General features: G+C 36.5%; 1 protein-coding gene across 1 annotated transcript; it reads left to right on the top strand.

The window, feature by feature from the left end:
- The first annotated feature begins 663 nt into the window (after positions 1 to 663).
- On the top strand, positions 664 to 18223 carry KIAA0408 (KIAA0408 ortholog). The gene is made up of 5 exons (XM_058735189.1): positions 664 to 798; positions 6494 to 6856; positions 6946 to 7025; positions 8993 to 10313; positions 13025 to 18223. Exons 1-5 carry the CDS (start codon positions 664 to 666, stop codon positions 13196 to 13198), a joined length of 2073 nt encoding a protein of 690 aa, XP_058591172.1. The 3' UTR covers positions 13199 to 18223.
- The last annotated feature ends 5742 nt before the right edge of the window (positions 18224 to 23965 follow it).

Here is a 23965-nt window from a genome sequence, read left to right as displayed (position 1 = left end):
TTTGTCCTTTTTTGCTGATACATCAGTCCCAGATCAACTGCCAACTCAGGTTTCTTATTAATACAATAATCCCATTTGGCCTGGGCTTTAACTCTGAATATAAAATTGAAACTGTAGTCCAACACTGTTTCAGGACTTTAGTTCATAGAAACATGTATTCTGGTTGCAACAGAAAAGGAGTAATTCTGTTGCAGTAGAATTTACCACGGTTGTGTAGATACATGGCCATACAGTTGAATTTCATACTACCACTCTTAGTCACAGAAAAAATTCCATCTTTAGATTAGATAGTTAAAAAGAATGCTTACATATCATGTATGTATTTAATTTTGCTGTCTGATTTCAGAAAGGGGGAAAAAAAGTCTTTGGACAATACTTACTTTTTGACTGTGCTAGTCCTTCTTAAGCAGATTGTTAATCATCTCCTCTCTTCTTTTAAGGGCAGTGTTCCTATGGTTTGTTTATGTCATGGCTCTTAATAAAATGATAATGTGTTTTCAAAAAGCAAATGGATTTGGAACTCTTTCTTGTTATGTTTATATTAGGCTTTATTTTAAAGGCAAGTGGGACTGCTTCAAATAAAACAACTCCAAGCTTCCAAGAAACAGTTAAGAAGGCAGAGACAAGCAGAAATACCCCTTCACTAACACTCACACGGTTGCCATGGACCTGCATAAGCAGTGGGAGAACACAGAGACTAACTGGCACAAGGAAAAGATGGAGTTACTGGACCAGTTTGACAATGAAAGGAAGGAATGGGAGAGTCAATGGAAAATCATGCAGAAGAAGATAGAAGAGGTACAAGTTGATTTGTTTTGAATACATTGAAGCTTAAAGCTCAGAATGAAAATTCTGTTTCAAATTTGTGTTGTTTTGGAAACTATTTCTCTTTCCCTTATTCCGCCTAAGAGATGCATGTCTCAGTGATATTTGCTAGATCAAAAATAGCAGAACCTTATCCAGTGGTATCCAAAGGACTATGCTTTTTTATAGCCCTGCATGAAAATTAAGGACTTAAAATGTCAATCTAAAGTATATCAATTTATTATTTTCTGACTGAAGTGCCTTGGTATCAAAAGTGAAGTATGTATTTTGCATGAGTTTTCAAACACAGGGTCCAGGAGGAAAATCTAAGAAAGGCATAATTGGTGGAACATATATTACAAATTGGGCATTAAAATACAGATCTTTCTTGAGATGATTTATGGATGATATCTACTAAAGGAAATTACATATTAGATAAGTCAGTATAGTCAAAAGGAGTGCCATATATCAAACAGAAAATGGCAGCGGGCGTGATATTTAATCTGGCAAAATGTGCCGGATTTATTGGCACGTTTGTGAGGAAAGGGTTATGAAAAATGACGTGCCGTGACTCTGATACAAACAGCCATTTTATCCCCATTAACCATCCCTCAGCTTGTTGGCCCTGGAATATTTCCTCTAAGTGTTTACATTGATGTATTTTTTAAGCTTGTTTCAACTGAAAATTATTTATACTTACCTTGCTTTCTTCTAGTGACATCCATGGTATTATATGGTTTGTGCACATTGCCTAAGTGATTATTTTTAACAGACTCTTTGGCCTTTATTCATAAGCAATCAAAGCTGGTGCTTTATGTGTTTATAGCACAAATATTTTTTTCATTAACAGCCATGTAATTGGTTGTGAATAAAATATAAATTGGCACACTACAAGGAAAAATTAAAAGGGGTAGCTATTAAACTGTTTCTGTAACATAGAACTGAGAAGGCAGGTATGTAGTGCATGATTATATTAAAAGGAGACTCCACTGCTCATACCTCTATAGTTTAGAAAATGTGTTTTGCTTACTCTCTTAACTCGTTTACCCAAAGACTGAGATTGCATCAACAAGGAGATGTCTAAGTCAAATAAGAATCCAAAATTCCAGGGGCGCCTGGGTGGCGCAGTCGGTTAAGCGTCCGACTTCAGCCAGGTCACGATCTCGCGGTCCGTGAGTTCGAGCCCCGCGTCAGGCTCTGGGCTGATGGCTCGGAGCCTGGAGCCTATTTCCGATTCTGTGTCTCCCTCTCTCTCTGCCCCTCCCCCGTTCATGCTCTGTCTCTCTCTGTCCCAAAAAAAAAAAAGAATCCAAAATTCCAAACAGAAACCTGAAGTCATGGGTCATTAGTTCCCAAAGGCTTGGAAAGTCAGTTAGTAACACTCAGATAAGTCTAGCATCAAAGCAAAAAAATTTAAAGGAGTCAGGATTAGTCTAGCCTATTGTTTAAGCCATGTAGCTAAAATAATCTGCTGTCTGGTTAAATATTTTAAGGTCAAATAATTATTCTGAAAACTCTGTAAATTCTATCTATGGTAAATATTACCCTTTTGATTAGTAGGCATTAAACATATTTTAAAAATAGGATGATGGTTTGTAGAAATACTATTCCTTTCTGCATCAAGGAGATAGAAGGCTGTAATATTTTTTTCTTCATCTTGGATAGTAACTGTAAGCTATTTATGTCTTGCAGTGTGAAATATATAGCTCCATTACTGAGAATATGTTTGGATAATGTGCTTACCCCAGAATACTGATAGACAATGCTTTCTAATACCTGAATACTAACATTGTGCTCCCCTTATCATTCTGATATATATTTTTCTACTTCCAACTTTGTAGCCTGTGAGAATGTACTTTTAATACAACCATCTTGGAATACCTGGGTGGCTCTGTCGGTTGGGCAGTCAGCTCTTGATCTCGGCTCAGGTCTTGATCTCAGGGTCATGAGTTTGAGCCCCACATTGGGCTCTGTGCTAGGAGTGCAGCCTACTCAAAAAAATATATACTCATCTTACAGGCTACAAATGGGGGTAAAATAATTTTGATGAAGACAGGAGGAAAGTATTTTCACATGTCACAGAGAATCAAGACATTTTTTAAAACTAAAATTAATCGGGGCGCCTGGGTGGCGCAGTCGGTTGAGCGTCCGACTTCAGCCAGGTCACGATCTCGCGGTCCGTGAGTTCGAGCCCCGCGTCGGGCTCCGGGCTGACGGCTCGGAGCCTGGAGCCTGTTTCCGATGCTGTGTCTCCCTCTCTCTCTGCCCCTCCCCCGTTCATGCTCTGTCTCTCTCTGTCCCAAAAATAAATAAACGTTGGAAAAAAATAAATAAAAAAAAAAAAAAAAAAAAAAAAAAAAAAAAAAAAAACTAAAATTAATCAACACTTGAGGGGCGCCTGGGTGGTTCAGTTGGTTAAGCGTCCGACTTCGGCTCAGGTCATGATCTCACGGTCCGTGAGTTTGAGCCCCGCATCAGGCTCTGTGCTGACAGCTCAGAGCCTGGAGCCTGTTTCAGATTCTGTGTCTCCCTCTCTCTCTGCTCCTCCCCTGTTCATGCTCTGTCTCTCTCTGTCTCAAAAATAAATAAACATTAAAAAAAAATTAAAAAAAACAAAACAAAACATCAACACTTGAAAAAATTATATAACATGCCACAAGCATAACAGACTGTATTTGTTTAGCATATATCACTAGGTTCTGTGTATTAATTCAGACACAAGTTTTTAAGCCAAGTACTAGAGAATTTTAGATTCCCTAATGTGCACATGTAACCATAGTGATTCCAAGTGATATCTTCTAGTGAGAGGACCCAGTGTTGTGTATTAAGATGCTAATGATTCTTTGCTCAGCCACTATCCACAATCATTGCATTTGCTATTGCAGAACCAACATGTACGTACTTGGATCATTTGAAACCTGGACTAATCCAAATAGAAGCCCTAGATAGAGTTCTTATATACCTGGGATTTTTTTTTTTTAATCATGTTGCAATTTTTCCTATTTGTTGCCTTGTTTCAAATAATCAGATAACCATTGACAATTTTTTGGGTATGAAATAACACAGATTTCCTTATACAAAATAAATTTGTTTTTCATCAATAGCATGATATTATTTGCTTCTCCATACCTCACTTAAATCTCAAGAGAATTTAAGGTGGGATATAAAATGTTATATAAAGTAAAGTATTTCAAAATAAAAAAAAAAAGAGATGAAGACAGGAGGGTTTGATGTGAAATGCATGCAGCTAGCCTTTCTAGTAACTAACAGAAAAATTGTCAGAAACATATTTCGCAATATTCAGAACAAGCAAACCTATTTCCCAGAAATAGCACTTTTGTTCCTGATTTTGAAACTAAAGCAATTTTGTTTTTCACCCATAGCTCCTCAAAAAAAAAGAACAATGTCACCAATGTCATGATAAGCATCCTTAGATTCAACAACTAAGGATTCCCAACTTTTGTGGGTTGCTTCTTATGATATCTCTCAAGATCAGCCCAAATCATAATGCTCACAATAGCTCAGAACAAGTAAGTTTATGAGGGCTAAAACAATTGAATCATGGCTGTAATTTGATGTTATCCTGAGATTATCCAATGATAGATATGCAAGTATCCGTGGAAATAAATATATTGTATATCCTTCAGACACCAATTATGTTTAGTGCTTCCTTTATCTGAGATTTGGGTAAATATTGAGCAGCAGTAAATCTTTTGTTATACTCCTTGACTAAAAGATGTCTGTAGATATAGGTTGTGGCTATAAAATGTAGTCATTTGCTTCAATAGTTATCTGACAGAAGCCTTTGAAATTTGCCAAGCTTTCCCACAACTCAAGCCTGAGGAGAAAGCCACTTCTTCTATTTAGGGGTAAGCTGAGTGCATGCCTGCAGATTAAACTAAACTTTCATCAAGAAATAATTTGGGATGGGGGCACCTGGGTGACTCAGTCGGTTGAGTGTCCGACTTTGGCTCAGGTCATGATCTCACGGTTCGTGAGTCCAAGCCCCACGTCAGGCACCCTGCTGTCAACATAGAGCCCACTTCGTATCCTGTGACCCCTCTCTCTCTCTGCTCCTGCCCTGCTAGCAATCTCTCTCTCTCAAAAATAAAGAAACATTAAAAAAGAAAGAAAGAAAGAAAGAAAAACGAATTTGGGATCCACTCTAACATAGACTGAAAGATAATAAAGCCTTGGAATTCTAATATCACATAGCACAGGGTCACATTTGTTTTAATCAAGATAAGAAATCTTTTTTGAATGTGTATAGGCCTGCCATTAAAAAAATCTTAGTAATACCTAGCGTTATGCCCAGAATTCGTGATCCCCAAAGACCACCGGGGAGCCGAGTCCGATGCAAAAGCAAAGAGCCTTTATTCGAGCTAGCTCGAGCTCAATCCCCTACCTGCACCGACGCAGAGGTGAGATACCTGGGAGAGAGAGCGAGTTTCAAAAGGACAAAGGTTTTATTGGGGCCTAGGGGCAGTTGGTGAGGTAATGGCTGTGGCCTCAGCCGATTGGCTGGGGAAGGGTCAGAGTCCTGTTAGGCAGGTGAGCAGGAGGTTACCCCAGGGGAGGACGCGTGGTCAAGGTGAAGGACACAGAACAAGATGGAGTCGGCTGGCGTAGGCCCACCCTTTCACCTGGTAAATACCTCAGTAACACCAACATGACTTCCAAAGGAAACATCTTTTGATTTCACAATATCTACTTAGGCAATGAAATGAACTGACATACTATATGATATTGTCAACTATTTAGACACTGGAATGTTGGCATACAAGTGCAATCATGCATTTTTTAAGCATTAATATCAGTTAAACTCTTGCTTTTCTCCAAAAGCAGTTAGAGAGCATGACTTGTATGCTCTCTCTCTCTCTCCAAAATAAATAAACATTAAAAAGAAAAAAGAAAAAAGAAATACTACTCCTGAAATCATGATTACACTATGTGTTAACTTACTTGGATTTAAATAAAATTTAAAAATTTTTAAAAAAGGAAAAAAAGGGAAATAATGTGGGATCCACTCTAACATAGATTAATAGATGATCAAAGCCTTAGAATTCTAATATCACATAGAACAGGGTCACATTTGTTTTAATCAGGATGAGAAATCCTTTTTGAATGTGTATAGGGTTGCTATTAAAAAAAGTCTCAGTAATTCCTAGTAATACTTCAGTAGCACCAACACAACTTGCAAAGGAAACTTCGATTTCATGATATCCACATGATATTGTCAACAAGTGGAATCATGTATTTTTAAAACATCATTTTAATATCAGTTAAACTCTTGCTTTTCTCTGAAAGCAGTTAGAGAGCATGACCAGCAATTGATTCAGGACATTTCAACTTGGTAACAGTGCTTCTACATCATCATGATGTACCTCTATATACATTTATATAGATACAAGTTGTTTGTTTGTTTTTAATTTTTGCAGAGTTGATTTCTACACAAAGATACAAAAATTACCATCCATACCTTGACCTACTAAAATTAGTCTTTATGGTTCATCCAAGTTGTTCTGGCTAATCACATTTGAGAAGCACTACTCAGAGGCATGAACATTAATACCCCAGAGCAGTATATCATGAAATGGCAAAGAGAACTCAGAATGGTGTGCTTAGTATCAAAAAAAATTGACAAAGTAAACTAGGGGGAGAAAAAGTTTTATCTTTGCTTTCCTTACAGCTTTGCCATGAAGTAAAGCTTCGGAGGAAAATCAACATGAATGAACGTGCTAAGATCCTTGATCATGATAGTGAAAAAGCGATTCAAGATAAAGTGGTGGAATCTTCTCCAAATTACCCCAATTCAGGACAATGCAAATTTACAGGGATGAATCACGGGGATGATCTGGAAAAAGAAAATAAAACAGAGCAGAGCTTACTCCGTGAAGGAAATCAAATGTGTAAGGAACAAAAAGCAACAAAAAAGTCAAAAGTAGGGATTATGGATCCTTTGGCCACAGATAACCAAAAACAATGTGGAGCGGGCCCTGGCCTGAGGCCTTCCAGGGTAGAGGACAGGAGCTGTTCTGGCGCCCTCAACACAGTAAGTAGGACTGTGATTAGCCTAGAACTGTTTCTGAAGAAATACTTACATTTCAAAGTGCTAACATGCTATTGCTTATATGTATAAAGGCTCTGGAAGAACTTGCAAAAGTTAGTGAAGAATTATACAGCTTTCAAGAGGAAATCCGAAAGCAGTCTAACCACAGAAGGTATGCTGGTACATCTATGATTATTTCATATCAGAAAATCAAGAAAAATATTGTTTTCAGTTAAGGAATCCCAACTGCCTTTTCCTTACACTTTGTTAAGTGAGAATTAACAATGAGTTATTAAAGTCTGTTATCTTAGATAGGAAATAAAAACCTTAATTGAATATATCTCTGTTTTTGATTTTTAAACCAAATCTTCTCATTCTTTGTAATTTGACTGTTAAGAATATTGTACTCTTTTGGTATTTGGTTAAGATATACTATGCATAATACATTAACAACTATATTCTAATGTAGTTCTTTTTCATTTTGAGTGTTTGGCCAGTGGAAGAGCCTATAGCTGGGCTAATCCAGTTAAATACACCTGTAAAATATGTCAGACTTAACAATGTGGAATTTTAATTATATAATGATGTTCTACTGCAGTCTTTTATACCTAAGAGTCGTTTGTTTCTCTACATTTATTTGGTATATAATGGAAGCATACATAATTCTCAACACAACATATTGTAAATATGTGTACACACACATATAATGATATTTTAAAAAGCCGTTTCAATTTAGAAGCACCTATATAATTGTAAGTTTTCACCAAATTGAAAAATAAATTGGTATGCTCAACAAGGTAAGTAAAGATAGATTGTTCTAGGATCAATATTTATCTCATAGTGAGGGAATGTGCTTTTCTTAAAAAGCAACATCAATGTATACCCATATTTTTCTTTAGCTGTTAAGAAGCTCAGAAAGAGGGGCGCCCGGGTAGCTCAGTCAGTTAAGCGTCCGACTTCAGCTCAGGTCACGATCTCGCGGTCCGTGAGTTCAAGCCCCGCATCGGGCTCTGGGCTGATGGCTCAGAGCCTGGAGCCTGCTTCAGATTCTGTGTCTCCCTCTCTCTCTGCCCCTCCCCCATTCATGCTCTCTCTCCGTCTCAAAAATAAATAAAACATTAAAAAAAAAAAAAAACAAGCTCAGAAAGAATTTTTGTATTGACCTCAATAGATTTTCTCATATAACCATGTTTTATACATAATTTTGCCCTCTACCTGCCCATTTCACTTTTGCCTACCATTCTCTACTAATGAGTATTTATCTATACTTTATTGTAATCTGTTTCATAATACTTTACAAGTTGAAGAAATATAAATACTATCTATATTTATCAGTATGATCAATTTAATTGATATTGTTGAATTTATATTGTTGCTATATTTAGGTTTTTTGTTTTGATTAAACTTAGAAAAGACTCACCTGTCAATTTTCTTTTACAAACCACACCTGGTATACAAGTTCTCCTTGCTACTCCATAAACTTTACAAAAAAAGTCCAAAATCCTTAGTATGTAATTCAAATACATTACAATGTCACTTAATGTTTCTTTCATCCTCCACCCTCTGCTCTATGATCCATCCATACCAAAGTGCTCCCTATACCTTGAAGAGCCACCCTATTTTTATTGTGGCTCACTTTGCCCACATGATGCCCAAATGACATCTTCCATTTGGTAATACTTATGTTTCACTGAACTTTTATTCAGATTTCTGTCATACTTCTTAGCTTAGAATGTCATTTCAAAGTCAAGAGAAGGAACTTGAGCTCATGTGACATAATGAATAGGAGTTGAGCAGGTAGAGCAGAGGTATGGCTGGAGAGAACCCATAGAAATGGAAATCCCAGTAGCAGACACTCAAGAGACTACACAGTATAGTCTAAGTGTAAGAGACAATTTGAGAATATAATGGAAAGATAGTTTGGGTCAGACCATGTAGGCTGTGAGGGCAGTACTGAGAGGTGGACTTGATCCTACAGTAAAAGGACTTGGGGGTTTTGACTAGAGAATTTATATGAAAATGCTGTTTGGGAAGTTGTGAGTCCTTGTAGCAGAAATTCATTGCTTATGCCATGGTTTCTTTTGAGAACTTGTCCTAAATAAAGTTATCACTAATATATCTTGTTTTATAATTGTTTAGAATGAAGTCAGATTCTTTTCTTCAGGAAATGCCCAATGTAATTCATACACGTCACAGAGACCACATGATCAACGATGGCCAGGGCATTCTTCCAATTGATTTAGAAAAAGAAAAGCAGAAAAATAGAAAGAATCTGAGCTGTTCCAATGCGCTCCAAAGCAATTCTATGGAAAAATATGAATTTGATACAATTGATCTGCAAAGAAATGAAATTCCACCACTTCCTCCTCCAAGAAGCACATCTCGAAATTTTCCCAGCTCATTTTCTGAACAAGCTCATGAAAGTTTGAAGGACAGTTTAGACCACAACAGCCACGTGGCCCAAGAGGGTCAAGGTGAAAGGAACTACAGTCCTGATTTCCTTTTGAGGCTGTGTCTAAATGAAGGGAAGACTTTGAAAGATGGTATTATGTTCCCTTTGTTGGCACCCAAAACCAAAATAGATAACCAGCATCCATGTGATGAAAGTGTTGGACTTGGCATGTGGTCATATGACACAGGGACCAGTGCAAAAAATAGTCCCTCTACATTGTGGTATCAGAAAATCTGCTCTACTCCCAATAAGCCAAAATGTGAAAAGATGATTCCAGATCATTCTGCTAAATCTCATCCTGATCTTCATATAAGTAGTGACTGTAGCTCTTCAGTGACAGAGAGCAGCGGGTCACTTAGAAGTTTCAATTGTGACTTTAAGAGGACAACTAGGAATGAAAAGCTGGCAGCAAAGACTGATGAATTTAACAGAATTGTATTTAGAACAGATAGAAATTGTCAGGCAATACAGCAAAATCAAAGCTACTCAGAATCATCTGAAGATCCTAAGCCCTGTGATACCTTAATTACTCATACAGGTAACATATCAGAAAATGATGATGTGTCTGATATTCTGAAAACCAGTGTCCACGTGCCCGTGCCTGTGCCCAAAGAAAATGTGCCTGACAATCCCACCAAAAAATTCACAACAGGCCTCGTCAGACAAATGCAGGAACACATGAGTCCTAGCAGTTATCGGAGTATGCTCCAAGAGCATGACTGGAGACCAAGTAATTTGTCTGGCCGGCCAAGATCAGCTGATCCTAAGTCAAATTATGGTGTTGTGGAAAAGCTGCTGAAAACCTATGAGAAGTCAACAGGGCCTGCATTGCAAAATTCTAAATGCTTCCAGGATAATTGGACCAGATGTAATTCTGATGTCAGTGGTGGGTCCACATCAAGTCAGCATTTACAAATACTTCAATTAGAACAAGAGCTTCAGCAAAACACAGCTATGTATGGAGCACAGCAAGTTAAACGACGAGTAGATTGGAAAAAGATAACAGAGGTGAGAAAACAATTAACATATGTTGGTAGAACTGTGTCCATATTTAGCAGTGGCTCAGAGTTCAGTCAATTGCCCATTTCTATAAATAAAATGTAGGCACATATTTTGGCATCTTCTTAACTTTTCAACCCTTTATTTCTGAATAAGCATAAACCTTAGGACTGTAACTCAACATGAACTTCTTAAAATACAGTTTTTAAGACTGGGAATAGTACATGACAACTCTTTTAACATTCTGAAATGGGACAACATAAGTAAAATAAATGGGCTTAAGAACCTCAAGAAGATCAAATGTTTGTTTTAAGTTTCTTTCTTGAAAAAACATTCCAAAAATGCATGGATTGGTTTATAGAATTTTATTCTTCTAAAGTTTTTATATTTTTAAGAAAAGAGTATTGGAAATATTTTTAAAATAACTTTTCACTTCTTGGCCATGATTACTGCCGTCATTCCCAGCATTTGATTCATTTTCCTTCTCATGGGATTAGTCACATGAATGTGACTATGGGTATAACACATCATAAAATAGTGCCTCATAGAGTTCTCTTATTTGCGGAGCAGAAAGGCAGTACATGGAAATAAAATTATGTTATAGCTTAAAATTTTTTAAGGCCATTCTTATTTGTGTAAATCCTTAGCATGAAAACTGCTCCCCCAAAATAAGTATTTAAATAAACAGTTATTCTTTCTTTGTTCCAATTTGTTCACAAAAGAATATATTCTTTGTTAGTTATGGGAGAAAAAGAGGTTGAAGAGATTGGTGTTTACAAAAAAGAGCTCTCCAACAGTCCCTTTTTATGCATAATTTACAAAAAGTTACATGGTGACATATTGTTATCATTTGCTAATGCTTCAAAAAATCCTAGTTTTGCAAAGTGCAGTGTGTGTGCAGCATAGTTTTAAGCTATGCAGGTTGCCTTCTTCTGGTGTAAAAAAATTATTTTTATATGGCTTTCAGACTCCATAAAAATATCAGTTTGGGGGCGCCTGAGTGGTTCAGTCCGTTAAGCATCTGACCCTTGATCTCACCTCAGATCTTGATCTCAGGGTGGTGAGCTCAAGCCCTCCTTTCATGCTGGGCGTGAAGCCCACTTAAGAAATAAAGTTAAAATAAATAAAAACATCAGTTTTTATCTATTTTATCAGAAACCTTGCCTGTTTGTACAAGGTACAAATAATTACCCTGCTTTTGTATTTCTCTGTGTTTCAGTTGAGCCCATAAATACCTGGAAAGCCCTATAGCTTCAGACGGCAAAAGGAAACGTGTTGTAAAATAACCAGCCAAATATTGATCCGCTACATTTTTGCACTGGTCGAGAATTTGGGAGGGGTCCTATAGTGTAGATTCTTAAGAGTAGTTCTTCATCCCCTCCCTCACCCTGCTGCTGGTGGAAATTTTTAAAAAATAAGATTCCAAAGAGAGAAAAAGAAAATGCAGATTATTGTCATAAGAATAGAGACCATCCTCACTACCCATCTCAGCTGAAAGAGCACAGGCTTTGTTAAGAAGGTCAGTAATAATACTCTGGTATAATATGTGTCATGGAAGCTTTAAAAAAAATTTTTTTTAATGTTTGTTCATTTTAGAGAGTGCAAGTGGGGGAAGAGCAGAGAGAGAGAGGGACAGAGGATCCCAAGCGGGCTCTGCACTGACAGCAGCAAGCCCAGTGCAGGGCTAAAACTCACAAACTGAGAGATCATGATCTGAGCTGATGTCAGCTGGACACTTTGAGCCATCCAGGTGCCCCTTTTGAATTTTTTAAATATTTTTTTAAATATTTTTTAGTGTTCATTTATTTTTGAGAGAGAGAGAGACAGAGCGTGAGTGGGAGAGGGTCAGAGAGAGGGGGAGACACCGAATCCGAAGCAGGATCCAGGCTCTGAGCTGTCAGCCCAGAGTCCCAAGTGGGGCTCAAAACCAGGACCCTTGAGATCATGACCTCAGCCAATGTCAGACGCTTAACCAACTGAGGCACCCAGGCACTTGAATTTTTTTAATTGCAAGGGTCTAAGAATGTTTTTCTTCCATTAAAATAGAAAGAGAGAAAACAAGGAAGAAATGAAAGAAAAGAAAGGGAAAGGAAGGAAATGGTTTAAGTCTTCAGATAATGACCAATATAGTGATTCTTTATTAGCATTTATAATAAAACTATATTTTAAAATATGTTAATGATAACTTTGAAACTTGAGAAATAGTAACAACAGCTCTTGGAAAAAAAGATAGCATCAGATAAATCATTTGGTGATCTGTGTGCAATTTTGCTTATGATTTCTGAAAGTTCCAAAAACTTGACATAAATGAGCACAGTTTCTCCTGTAAATTATTATCTTTTGGTTTTTAAAAACACTAAAATATCCTAATATCCTTCTAAGAAACATTTAGAGCTCCATCATCAAGTTTATCTAACATAAACTTTTGAATCCTGAACTCATCGTTTTAAAAAATTGTTGTTTTAAAACAGTTGTATTAAAATTTGGCAATGTGAAAAGATCTACAAGATTATCAAATGTCATATTCCATATTAAAAATGAACTGCTTTGATTAAAACATTTAAGGCCACAAATATTAGACAATTACCCTCTTTAGTTATTGATGCTTTTACTTGCTTATAAATATGCTAATACATTAACCCTGTAGTTGGGATCCATAACATATTAAGCCCATTTTTTGTGCTTGTATAGTGAGATAAATGTCTTCCTTTGTCTCCTAGGAATCCATGGCAGTGAAATCTTCACCTGGAAAAGGATTTTCCCGACCTGCTAGACCAGCAAATCGCCGTCTCCCATCCAGATGGGCCTCGAGATCTCCATCGGCGCCCCCCGCCTTGCAGAGAACTACCCCCAGCTATACCATTTCTCTGCAATCTGCAGCATCGATGATCTGAGTCTCTGGCCTGGATTGCTAGATGACAAAAGTCCTAATTGCCAAACAGAGCATTCTGAGTGTTTACAGCCAATCCGGTCTCTTCTCTGTCTTTCAAGATCACTGGGACAGACAGTTTAAATCTTAACTTCCCATCAGTCTTCAGTGTTTTTAATCTATGGAATAATTATCTTCCTGTATTTTGATTTCTTAGATCAGAATTTTTTAATGCCATCTTCATTAATTTGCCAATATGATTTAAGTCAAAACAATGTACTATATTGTATATTCTATCTTTCTTGCAAGTGGCAGAAAGCAAGGTTATGTGCATGACCATGTGTTTGTTGGTGCATGTGTTGAAACAGGAAGTATCCTAGTATGTACTTAGATAAGAAAAACTTCTGTGCTAGTGTTGACTTTGAAATTATAATATGTATACCTATATATTCTTTGTGTTTATTTAAAATTTTTGAAAATATACAGTACTATTTCTATTTTGTATACCTTTTAATAGGTATCCACTTAAGGCATTTGAGGTACATATATTAACTAACCACTTTCTTGGTCCCAACTACATTGAAAAATAAGAATTATACACATTAATAACACTTGATAGATTTCTATATACAACTCATAGTTTCTTAACCAATGTAAGGATGGACTAATGCCATTGATCTCCTTGTTTATTCTTTTAATAAATAAAATTGTCACAGGTTTAATAGATCAGACTTCCAAAGCAAACATAAAATGTTCACAAAATCTTTTGTATATCATTTGGTAGTCTATTATGGCTTTAACCGTGTACTTGATCCCCAGAGCCACATCATGAGACTGCCTTAGAAACAACAGAACTTAAAAATGAACTTATTTTGTCAACTTCAGTAACAAATAATCCTTAAATAGGATATGAAAATAAATTCAGTTATGTTGAATTCTACTTTTTTGTTAAATTGTAGTAAGCTGTTAGTTAAGCTCCTTCATTTGAAGTCATATTTAGAGGTAAGTCATTTCCTTTTTTTTTTTTTCTAATTTTCTCTAAAATTAGTAGTAAAAAGCTAATTCATCTTTTTATTAACAGGGAAGATTAGAAATGATATTTCATTGAGAGCCAAATTATAATATATTTCTTATAGTGTGCTACATTAAAAAAAAAAAAAAAGCCTTAAAGTAAACTTTGGCATCCATGAGTAGGATAAGGAACAGAAATGTGTATTTTGGCCACAGTTTACACACAGTGAACATGTAAGATCTATGTTGAGAACTGAAAGAAGTATGAATGCTGAGGTGTTTGGAATTCTACATGGACGATCTTAGAAGCACCTTTGCTCTCTCTGGTCTCTCTATAAAACCAACTTCGTTAGTAGATACTTCTATGTAAGCTTTTCTTTTACTACCAGAAAGGTTAAGAAATTCCTGTGACATAAGCACCCATGACCTTCTTCTTATGATATATTCTAACAATTAAGAGTAATTCATTTCATTATACATCATGACTTGAGGTGAAGTAAATAATTTCCAAATCCCAGACTGCCTTAAAATGCTCAAGACTGTTGCTTGATGATGGACAGATTTGTACTTTCCAATAAGGAGATTTTATAGGAGTTGAGCTGAATTAAACTTCTAGAATGTGAGGATGGAGCAGATGGTAAGTAAAGGCTATAGATCCATTCTTTTTTGGAATAGTTTGAGAAGAACAGGTATAAACTTTTCTTTAGATTTTGGTAAAATTCGCCTGTGAAACCATCTGGCCCTGGACTTTTGTTTGTTGAGAGTTATTGGTTACTAATTCAATTTCTTTGTTGGTAATTGGTCTGTTCAAATTTTCCATTTCTTCCCTGTTTCAGGTTTGGTAGGTTATATGTTTCTAGGAATTTATCCCTCTCTTCTAGGTTGTCCAATTTGTTGGAATATAGTTTCTCATAATATTCTCTTATAATTGTTTATATTTCTGTGGTTGGTGTTTAGATACACTCATTTAATTCTTGTTTCTTTCAGGAATATCCTTTTCCATAGGAAACCTATCAGAGACAAGTAACCTAGATGCCAACTGATGTCATTTATGTTTTATGCTTTTCGTCTAGAAGTGGGGAAACACTAGGACAATGGTAGTTTTTGGCATACAATAATAGACCCGCTAGGAAGGTGCTGCTATGCCACAGTGGAAAGACTGCCCGAGAACTGGGCAACATCCCTGCTCCCCTCCATCACTGTATCCCAGGTAGTCTGATGTGGATCTGTAGTTCCTATCTTTAACTACAAGTCAGAATATTGAGGATTTCTTTAAAAAAAAAAATTAGATTCCTGACCTCATTTCATATTTACTAGAGCAGAATTTCCAAGGGTGCAGGGTGGGAATCTGGAGTCTTTAATAAAACAATAACAACAACAACAGCAACAAGAAAGCAAAATATCTAATGATTAGAGAGATTTGGAAGCAGTGACATTGATGCCCCAATAGATGGGTACCATTGGGTAGTCACATTGCTTCCCTGGGACTTGCTTTTGTTACCTATAAAAGGATTATATTATCAGGCATACAATTTTAAACCACCTTTTCTATTACCATTTGAATGAAACAGTGGGACATATTTTAACACCTTCCTATGTTGACTAAAATCATAGCATGGTAGAGTTTAAAACAAAAAACTTAGTATATAGTCCAACTCCTTGATTGTAACGATAAACTAAAACAAAAGTTATTGAAATATTCTGTTTTCTCTTTTAAAATATTTTATAATTTTTTTATGAAAAACCTATCAGGTAAATGGCAATTATCCTTGAAAAATATTTTTTTATGTATTGTGATTTTTAACTGGTAGTTTTTCTACTTTGGATGAGCATGTTCTTCCCAACAACATACCCTTCATTATGCTGTCATTGCTGGATTTAAGACATTTGTCAACATTTCAGAAATATTTGCTTAGAAACCCTTGTGTTAATAGAAGTTTTCCTGAGCAGACTATTGGGGAGAAAACTTACATTATTTCAACTGAGGAGTCTGCTCTCAGAAAGGAATAAGAACAAGGCAGAAAAAGTGCTTGAGTTTTTGTGCATGTGTGTGTGTGCACACAATCCTTGCACGAGTTCTCTATATTGCCTTATCACCAAAGCCAAATATAAATATGTACATTATGTTTGCATAATTCACTTTATCAAAAATTAACCTTAACTTTCATTTGTTTTTACGTAGACAATGAAGATGACCAGATATTATCATGCATGATTTACCTCTACATAGAGGATTTAGCCAGACTCCATGTCATTCTGAGAAAATATCTGGACCTAAAAAAAGAATCTGCTTCCTTACAAAGATTTTTAAAATTATTTCCAGGCATAGGCACATTTATTGACAAACAACTACTTGACATTAAAATCTCCTTCAGTGATTGGAAGTTATCAAATAAAATAGATATAGAAACACCTGCTGTGGCATGTACATACATTGAGAACATTTTGATTTTCCTCCTTTTCTATAGTGATCTCCAGTAAAGCCGAAAGTTTTATGAAGTCTAAAATCACACTTAAGCCTAGCTTCTCTTAAAATATCTCTACATAATAAAATCTAAAAGCCACGTCTGTATGAATTCCTGCACCTGGCCACACAAAACCCCATATGATTTCTTATACCGGACAGCCACTCTGCCCATTTAACCACTTATTGAATTTTTGTTTGAAAAATATTACTCCTTTGAAACTTGCCTTTACATGTGGAATTAGTTTAATTATTTTTAGATAGATTCAGATTTCTATTATAGTACTATTTTGCTTCCAATTCTGCATGTTTCTTCTTCAGTAGCAAGTATCATTATTAGAATTTACAACTATGACATGCTTAATATAGCACATAATATTGTCTTTCAAAAAAATTGGCTTCATAAAGTAAAAAAATTAAAACAAAAAAGAGTTGGGGGGTAGCTTTCATGCAAGTGTCTACTCAACATTTTTCATACAAGTGTCTACTCAACTGTAGGAATTTTTCTTCTCATAGAAAATAATTTTTGTTCCAGTGAGGGAAAAAACCAAAAAATTTAAAATCTGATACATATTGCAATGATCTTATTAATCCAAAATGTACAATTTGGCAAATTCTGAAAAAAAATAGTATGCTTATATGAAGCTGTGATGTAATCTAGAAATGAAGGAAGAGTCGAGAATGGGAAGGACCATAAAAGTCATGCAGAACAATCTCGTGGAGATGGGAGAAACTTGAAACTCAGAGAGGTCTGTGTGCTTGCCAAGGTTATAAGGATGGGCAGCAACCTGGCCTCCAACACCAGTGTCCTGCCTTCCTTGTACACCTATGTGCATCTATGACTTGGTGGTTCACAAAGCACATTTATATTCCTTGACTTGTTTACTTACAACAAACTTCAGGCTGGCCTCTGTGATTTCTCATTACAGTTGGAGAAATTAAGTAATGAAGATAATAGAATAAATATTTCCCAAGATAATACTGAGAAATATATAGGTGGTTGCCCAGACTCCTAATGCAAGTTCTTTCCCAAAAAAAGAGGAAGAGGAAGAGCAGTTCTTTTCCACTTATGTTTTATGCATGAAACAAGTTGTTTATTTTGCTTTCATTGAGAGTCTCTCTTAATTTTGCCTTTCAATTTCTTAATCAAGGTTCATCATTCATGATTTATATGGTTTCAATGGTTTCAAGAGTTAGTATTAAAGAAGTCATGAAGAAGGCTCACTTTATCAAAAAATTTTTTTTCATTTTTTGATGCCTATCCTCTAATATTGTATACATTTTGTATATGGGCCAAAATGTTGAAGGTAAACTAATAAGTAGCCAAAGCAATCCTCGTCTATAGTACCAAGTGAATCCTGATCTCCTCAACCTTCAAAAGAATCATAGAAAAATTTTCATACTATAGGACTTAAATGTACTACAAAATAAATGAGAACTTTCCCTTGAAGCTTGCAGTTATTTCCAATTTATAATCTTACTCTGAAATAAATTGTATCTGCCAATTTCATTTTGAGGCTTTATCCTCTAATTACTTATGTAATTTTATAAAAATCATTAAACAAATTCAATCCAGCTATTTGGGATCTGTAGATTTTTTTCCTATATAATGCCGTTCAGCCTCAAAATAATGCCAAATTATCTAACCTGAATTATATACATTTTTTAATCTTTGCACAAAATTTTGTGTTAAAGTTAACCCAGTAAAAAATTCTCTGAATTGATACCTGGAGTGAAATATTCAATATGCAATGAAGGCCAGAGAACCATTTATAATATTTTTTAAAAGAAGTCACATGTTGGAGTAAAAGTGGGCAATATAGTCTCTACCTGCTAAAATTCAAGAGGTAAATTGTTGGGAATAAAGATTCTTCCTAGGAGATCCCAGGCAAGGAGAGAGGAGCTGAGACAAGCATGTCACCTTGTTAAAAAGGAAGCTGGTCATGGTGCAGCCCAGGGAGCAAAAACTATATGAATTCATAAACTCAACTCAGCAAAAGCAAGCACTAGACTTTCCCAGGCAAATCGAGGGTCTGGGGAAAGCTCAACATCAAAGACTCCAATGCTTAATCCATGCTTAGGATTCAGGCAAGTGGTCATCTACAAGGAGATTCTTCATAAAGCAGCTAAGACCCAAAACTGATGCTTGGGCCAAGGTAGGAATGAATTGACTCTGGAAGGAAACTGTCAAAGGCAGGACTCTAGATCAAAGAGTGTTGTCCTAGGGACCAACATGTAAGAAATTGAAGAGATGCTGCTACAGGTAGGGAGGGGTATTTCCATTGGAAATAGGAATGGAGAGGTCCTCATCAGCACACCAAATCTTTACTGAAGTTGGGAGTCAAGGAGACTTGGATAGCAAGTTAAGGACCCAGTAATTGCTAGCAGACAACTAGCAGTGTAATCGCTGCAGAACTGAAATAAATGGAGCTTCAGTGCATCTTGAGCTCTCATCCGGAATATTTTTAGGAACTAGAATTGATAGGAGGGCATCAGAAGACCTCACTATGAGGAATTTAAAAAGACAGGTAAAGATGATTACGTGTGGACTGATACTCTTTTCTCTCCACCTTTGCTTTATTGCTTTGACTGTATTGGCAAAATCTAAAAATTTTATCCAGACAATCGGATAAAATAAGCCACTTATACCTTCATATAATAGACCATAAGAGCAAAATAGGTATCCCAGAAATTGGAAGCGGTATTTTTCTCCAATAGTAATATAAAACAGGCACGTAATCAAAGAGTAAGACCTTTTTTTAAACTTAGAAAATCACTAAAAATTGTCTGTATACATGATGGGGGTAAGCATAGGGAACACCCAAATTGCATCTGAGAATAGAATATTGTCTCAAAGAAAAAGAAATACAATGCAATTAAAACTAAAGATAAAACTTAACTACTCCAGGGGCGCCTGGGTGGATCAGTTGATTGAAAGTCTGACATCAGCTCAGGTCATGATCTCACAGTTCGTGGGTTTGAGCCCATTGTCAGGTTCTGTGCTAACAGCTCAGAGCCTGGAGCCTGCCTTGGATTCTGTGTGTGTGTGTGTGTCTCTCTCTGCCCCTCCCCTACTTGCGTGCTGTGTGTGTGTGTGTGTGTGTGTGTCAAAAATAAATAAACATTAAAAAAAATTACTTACTCTAAGCTCTGTCTAAATGGGAAAGACATGGGCTTCATGGAGCCAAAGAAAAGGTAGCCCTAGAGAAGAATATTTAGTATTGTTCCACTGCCCTCCAGTGGAAAAGGCCCAGGTCTGAAAAGATGAAATTCCTGGCCATGGCCGATTCTATTCTGGTCATGGGAGCAATAGGTTCCCCCAGAATGATCTGTGCCACACAGATATCCTTCAAGGTCCCCCAATACCCGAAACTCACTTTTCCCACTCACACTCAAGGAGTATCAGAGTCTCAAATTAACTATCTAGGGGGGCGCCTGGGTGGCGCAGTCGGTTAAGCGTCTGACTTCAGCCAGGTCACGATCTCGCGGTCCGTGGGTTCGAGCCCCGCGTCAGGCTCTGGGCTGATGGCTCAGAGCCTGGAGCCTGTTTCCGATCCTGTGTCTCCCTCTCTCTCTGCCCCTCCCCCGTTCATGCTATGTCTCTCTCTGTCCCAAAAATAAATAAAAAACGTTGAAAAAAAATTAAAAAAAAAAAAACAAAAACCTATCTAGGTATTCAAGGAAGTAAAAGAGCATCTAGACCAGTGTTTCTTGAATGTTTCAGAAAATGCTATAATAGCAGAGAAAGGAAATAGGTACCCAAAGGTCTGGGATGGTTTCTACAATTCTTGAAATGAGGGGGTGGGGGGAGTGGTTATAACCTGAGCATTATTCAGCTCTTATTTTTTTATTTTTATTTTTTAGCTGCTTGACTTTCTAATAACTTTATTTTTATTTACTTATTTTTTTCCATTCTCATCAATTTTACATATTTATTTATTTTTAGCCTCCAACCCTTTTGCTTCTCTTTTCTTTTTTTAATATACTGTATTGTCAAGTTAGCTAACATACAGGGTATACAGTGTGCTCTTGGCTTTGGGAGTAGATTCCCATGATTCATTGCTTACATACAACACCCAGTGCTCAACCCAACAAGTGCCCTCCTCGAAGCCCATCACCCATTTTCCCCTCTCCCCCACGCTTCCAATCAACCCTCAGTTTGTTGTATGTACTTAAGAGTCTCTTATGCTTTGCCTCCCTCTCTGTTTGAAACTACTTTTTCCCCTTCCCTACCCCCATGGTCTTCTGTTAAGTTTCTTAAATTCCACATATGAGTGAAAACATACATCAGTCTTTCTCTGACTGACTTATTTCACTTAGTATAATACCCTCCAGTTCCAACCATGTTGTTGAAAATGGCAAGATTTCATTCCTTCTCATTGCCAAGTAGTATTCCACTGTATATATAAACCACATCTTCTTTATCCATTCATCAGTTGATGGACATTTAGGCTCTTTCCATAATTTGACTACTGTTGATAGCACTTAAACATTGTGCACTATAGCACTATAAACATTGGGGTACATGTGCCCTGTGAGTCAGCACTCCTGTATCCTTTGGATAAATTCCTAGTAGTGATATTGTTGGGTCATAGGGTAATTCTATTTTTAATTTTTTGAGGAACTTCCACACTATTTTCCAGAGTGGCTGCACCAGTTTGCATTCCCACCAACAGTGCAAGTGGGTTGTCATTTCTCCACATCCTCGCCAGGATCTGTTGTTTCCTGACTTGTTAATTTTAGCCACTCCAACCAGTGTGAGGTGGTCTCTCATTGTGGTTTTGATTTGTGTTTCCCTGATGATGAGTGATGTTGAGTCTTTTCATGTGTCTGTTGGCCATCTGGATGTCTTCTTTGGAAAAGTGTCTATTCATGTCTTCTGCCCATTTCTTCACTGCATTATTTGCTTCTGTTTCTTGGGTGTTTGAGTTTGATAAGCTCTTTATATAGTTTGGATACTAACCCTTTATCCAATATGTCATTTGCAAATATCTTCTCCCATTCTGTCAGTTGCCTTTTAGTTTTGTTGATTGTTTCTATTACAATTCAGAAGCTTTTTATCTTGATGAGGTCCCAATAGTTCACTTTTATTTCTTTTATTTTATTTCTCTTGCCTTTGGGGACATGTTGAGTAAGAAGTTGCTGCAGCTGAGGTCAAAGAGGTTGTTGCTTGTTTTCTCCTCTAGGGTATTGATGGTTTTCTGTCTCACATTTAGGTCCTTCATCCATTTTGAGTTTATTTTTGTGTATGGTGTAAGAAAGTGGTCCAATTTCATTCTTCTGCATGTTGCTGTCCAGTTCTCTTAACACCATTTGCTAAAGTGACTGTCTTTTTTCCATTGGATACTCTTTCCTGCTTTATCAAAGATTAGTTGCTCATACATTTGTGGGCCCAATTCTGGGTTCTCTATTTTATTCTATTGGTCTGTGTGTCTGATTTTGTGTCAATGCCATGCTGTCTTGATGATTACAGGTTTGTAGTAGAGGCTAAAGTCCGGGATTATGATGTCTCCTGCTTTGGTTCTCTTTTTCAACATTACTTTGGCTATTTGGTGTCTTTTGTGGTTTCATACAAATTTTAGGATTGTTTGTTCTAGCTCTGAGAAGAATGCCGGTGCAGTTTTTATTGGGATTGCATTGAATGTGTAGATTTCTTTGGTTAGTATTGACAATTAACAACATTATTCTTCCAATCCATGAGCATGGAATATTTTTCAATTTCTTTGTGCCTTCTTCAATTCCTTTCATAAGTTTTCTATAGTTTTCAGCATACAGATCTTTTACATTTTTGGTTAGGTTGATTCCTAGTTATTTTATCATTCTTGGTGCAATTGTAAATAGGATCAATTTCTTGGTTTCTCTCTCTGTTGCTTCATTATTGGTGTATAGAAATGCAACTGGTTTCTGTACATTGATTTTATATCCTGTGACTTTGCTGAATTCATGTATCAGTTCTAGCAGACTTTTGGTGGAGTCTTTCGGATTTTACATGCAGAGTATTATGTCATCTGCAAATGTGAAAGTTTGACTTCTTCTTTACTAATTTGGATGCCTTTTATTTCATTTTGTTGTCTGACTGCTGAGGCTAGGACTTCCAACACTATGTTAAACAACAGTGGTGAAAGTGGACATTCCTGTCGTGTTCCTGATCTTGGGGGGAAAGCTCTCAGTTTTTCCCCATTGAGGATGATGTTACCTGTGGGATTTACATATTTGGCTTTTATGATGTTATGTTCCTTCTATCCTGACTTTCTCGGGGGGTTTTATTAAGAAAGGATGCTGTATTTTGTCGAATGCTTTTTCTCCATCTATTGACAGGATCATATAGTTCTTATCCTTTCTTCTATTAATGTGATGTATCACATTGATTGATTTCCAAATATTAAACCAACCCTGCAGCCCAGGAATGAATCCCACTTGATCATAGTGAATAATTCTTTTAATATACTGTTGAATTTGATTTGCTAGTACCTTGTTGAGAAATTTGCATCCATGTTCATCAGAGATATTGGCCTGTAATTCTCCTTTTTTTGTGGGGTCTCTTCTGGTTTGGGAATCAAGGTAATGCTGGTTTCATAGAATGAGTCTGGAAGCTTTCCTTCCATTTCTATTTTTTGGAACAGCTTGAGAAGGATAGGTGTTAACTCTGCTTTAAATGTCTGGTAGAATTCTCCTGGTAAGCAATTTGGCCCAGGACTCTTATTTGTTGGGAGATTTTTGATAACTGATTCAATTTCTTCAGTGGTTATGGTTGTATCCAAATTTTCTGTTTCTTCCCATTTGAGCTTTGGTAGTGTATGGGTGTCTAAATTTGTCCATTTCCTCCAGGTTGTCCAGTTTGTTGGCATATAATTTCTCATAGTACTCTCTGATAATTGTTTGTAGTTCTGTGGTGTTGGTTGTAATCTATTCTCTTTCATTTGTGATTTTATCTATTTGGGTCTTCTCTTTTCTTTTTGAGACGTCTGGCCAGGGGCTTATCAACTTTGTTTATTCTTCAAAAAACCAGCTCTTAGATTCATTGATCTGTTCTACTGGGTTTTTTTGGACTTTATATTGTTTATTTCTGCTCTGATGTTTATTATTTCTCTTCTTCTCCTGGCTTTGGGGTTTCTTTGCTATTCTGCTTCTAGTTCCTTTAGGTGTTCTGCTTCTAGTTCCTTTAGGTTTTGTATTTGGGTTTTTTTCTTGTTTCTTGAGATAGGCCTGGATTGCAATGTATTTTCCTCTCAGGACTGCCTTTGCTGCATCCCAAAAGGTTTGGACTGTTGTGTTTTCACTTTCATTTGCTTCCATAGATTTTTAAATTTCTCCTTT

Source organism: Neofelis nebulosa, chromosome 6 (assembly GCF_028018385.1).
Source record: "Neofelis nebulosa isolate mNeoNeb1 chromosome 6, mNeoNeb1.pri, whole genome shotgun sequence".
NCBI classification, from domain to species: Eukaryota; Metazoa; Chordata; class Mammalia; order Carnivora; family Felidae; genus Neofelis; species Neofelis nebulosa.
Note: the sequence above shows the minus strand (reverse complement) of the source record. Positions and strands in the feature narration are given on the sequence as shown.

Excerpts from the sequence above, each read along its gene's own strand:
- KIAA0408 (XM_058735189.1), top strand. The coding sequence starts at position 664 with ATGGACCTGCATAAGCAGTGGGAGAACACAGAGACTAACTGGCACAAG. Across the intron at positions 7,026-8,992 it reads AAGCAGTCTAACCACAGAAG|AATGAAGTCAGATTCTTTTC; the intron begins GTATGCTGGTAC and ends ATAATTGTTTAG. Across the intron at positions 10,314-13,024 it reads ATTGGAAAAAGATAACAGAG|GAATCCATGGCAGTGAAATC; the intron begins GTGAGAAAACAA and ends TTTGTCTCCTAG.